The following is a 2,580-nucleotide window of genomic DNA, read 5'->3' as shown; positions in this document are numbered from 1 at the left end:
TTCGTCAAGGTTACTACGCCTTTTACGACTTTGGATATAACGAAAGATAAAAGGAGGGACAAACTTACAAGGAGGGGGAGGAGTGGGTTGAGGGGGTTGGTTCAAAGTTGCAATACAAATACTGATTTTGCATACAATGCTTGACGTGAGAATCGTTTAATCATGCATCTAGCACGGTTCTCGTTAATATCGATCGATAAACGAGGAATACTTCGATAATAAACTTACATATGTATATATATGTGTACGTCCACATATATATATATATATATATATATATATATATATATATAAATGTATACATATATATACATACACACATGTGTATACGCATTTTATGTATATATATATGTATTATATATATACATATATATATATACATACAAGTGTTTCTTGTCTTATTTCGACGTTGAGTTTGACGAGCTATACAAAGAGACTCTTCCTCGAAAAACATTTTCGAAAAAAAAGAAAAAATAAATGTAGGAAGAGAACTCCATGGAACGCCCTAATCATATATGATAATTTTCAAGATTAGATTTCCCTATCCATATTTTTCTTTTCTCTCTCTCTCTCTCTCTCTCCTTTTCGTTTTTTTTCCTTATTCCTTTTTTTTCTTACCTGAAGAAGTTGATATCCTCCTTAATAATAGAGTCCAAGAAAAAATAAGAAGAAACGTGAAAAATCGCTTAACTGGATCTTTCATGACTGACTTCTGTCACACACTTTTTAAATCGAACGATCACGATAATCACTTGGTTGTTATTTTTGTTGTTGTCGTCGTTGTTATCGTTGTTGTTATTATCAAAAATGTACTTTTATCACCTCTGAAGTCTCACGTTGCATCCTTCCTTTGATCTAATTAAATATAAATTTCAAATATAAAAAGAAGAAGAAGAAGTGAAGGAGGAAGAAAATTTTCGTCATGTTATTCTTATTTTGAATATAAATTAAAAGAACCAAAATATATATATATATATATATATATATATATATATATATCTATTTATATAACTTTACGAAGGTATCGTAAAATGTACAAGGATCGTAAAAGGCAACTGTGTTATATAGGTATGTATATTATAGGTACATACGATGGCGTGTAAAAGAGATCATCGCGTGAAGTGTCGTAACATTGAAAAGTATCTCTTTTCTTTAATGGAATAGTTTTCTCTTCTTTTTATCATTTTTCTTTCTTTTCTCCTTTTCTTTTTTTATTTTTATTTTATTTTATTTTTTTTTTTTTTTCATACCCCGTGAGAAAGAAAATATTTTTAGGCAAAGAAAATAAAGAAAAGAGTGTAAAAGATTAGGATTCAGATCGTACCCGATGAATGTCGTGATAAGCGATATTGAATAGAAAGAGATAGATAGATATATATATATATATATAAGGAGAAAGAGAGAGAGAAAGTGTAAATACAAAGATTAGAAAAAAAGTTATCTTACGATAATAATTTTCGTAAGACGTTAAAAAGGACGTTCGAGAATTAAATAATATATATTGTTTTTAATCGAAATTGAATTTAATCGAAAACATATAACATATATATATATATATATATAAAATTTTTCTCGAGTAATTAGATTTTCGACAAAGCTATCGATCTCCTTCATTATCGCTTTTAAATCTATCGGTAATGTCTTGAAAAAAAAATCACATTCATGATATTGTCACGATTCTATATGAGACATATCGAAAACAATGTATTTAACTAGAATCGACAACACCATTGAGAAAGTTAATAGATAAGTCATGTTAAGCTTATTCATTAAATTTTCACGATAAATAGAAAAGGGAGGGATCACTTTCAATGAATTTCTTTATATTACCTCGTCGACACTATCTCACTTATTTTTTCCTCTATTCCTTTTTCTTTTTTTTTCCTTTTTTATTTTATTACTAACGATCGATCAATGTACTCTTCTTCTTCTTCTTTCTTTTTACACTTTTTTATTAATAATCAATCGATCGACGTGAATTTTAAGTACTAAATGTTGTCCGATTTTGAAGACACTGGCAAATCGTCGTTTCATTTTCCTTTGTCTTTCTATCTCTCTCTCTCTCTCTTTCTATTTCTCTTTTTCTCTCTCTCTCTCTCTCTCTCTCTCTCTCTCTCTCTCTTTCTCTCTCGTTCTATCCTTTCGACAAAAAACGCTTGACGATCAAAGAAGAAGGAAAAAAAAAAGAAAAGAGAGAGAGAGAAAAAAAGGACAAACAAACAAAACGAAAGAATCTCGAAATATTACGTTAAAAAGAGATAGATAAAAAAAAAAAGAGAAAGGAGGATCGACGTATATAGCAAGACGTAAAAATTGTCGCGGCTTTGACGGCGTCACAGCCGATACTGAACGACGTCGAGACGCCCGCCGTTATCAGAGGAAATTTTTCGGCGCGTGCGCGTCAACACGCGTGCGCCCTAAAGGAATCGTGCACGGGGAATATATCCCCCTATGGCTGCTCTGGGAATAGGCGCGACCCCTCTTTTACACGTCGTTCCACGCGGGCCACGTTCTAATTATTGCGAGCCACAACCAGTTTTGGCCCGTCGAGGATATACATCTAATGAAACCAAAGAGCTT

General features: G+C 31.6%; 1 protein-coding gene across 2 annotated transcripts in view; it reads right to left on the bottom strand.

Annotated features, from left to right (window-relative positions):
• The window catches only part of LOC124429308 (proto-oncogene tyrosine-protein kinase receptor Ret), a 57,729-nt gene extending 55,400 nt beyond the window's left edge, over positions 1–2,329 (bottom strand). For both annotated transcript variants that reach the window (XM_046974423.1, XM_046974424.1), the window contains exons 1-2: positions 1,831–2,329; positions 619–855 (exon numbers count right to left, since the gene is read on the bottom strand). In XM_046974423.1, the coding sequence (XP_046830379.1) occupies positions 619–703 (85 nt within the window). In that variant the 5' untranslated portion in view covers positions 704–855; positions 1,831–2,329. The remainder of the gene's footprint in view (positions 1–618; positions 856–1,830) is intronic.
• Positions 2,330–2,580: the final 251 nt, after the last annotated feature.

Source organism: Vespa crabro, chromosome 15, assembly GCF_910589235.1.
Source record: "Vespa crabro chromosome 15, iyVesCrab1.2, whole genome shotgun sequence".
NCBI lineage: Eukaryota > Metazoa > Arthropoda > Insecta > Hymenoptera > Vespidae > Vespa > Vespa crabro.
Note: the sequence above shows the minus strand (reverse complement) of the source record. Positions and strands in the feature narration are given on the sequence as shown.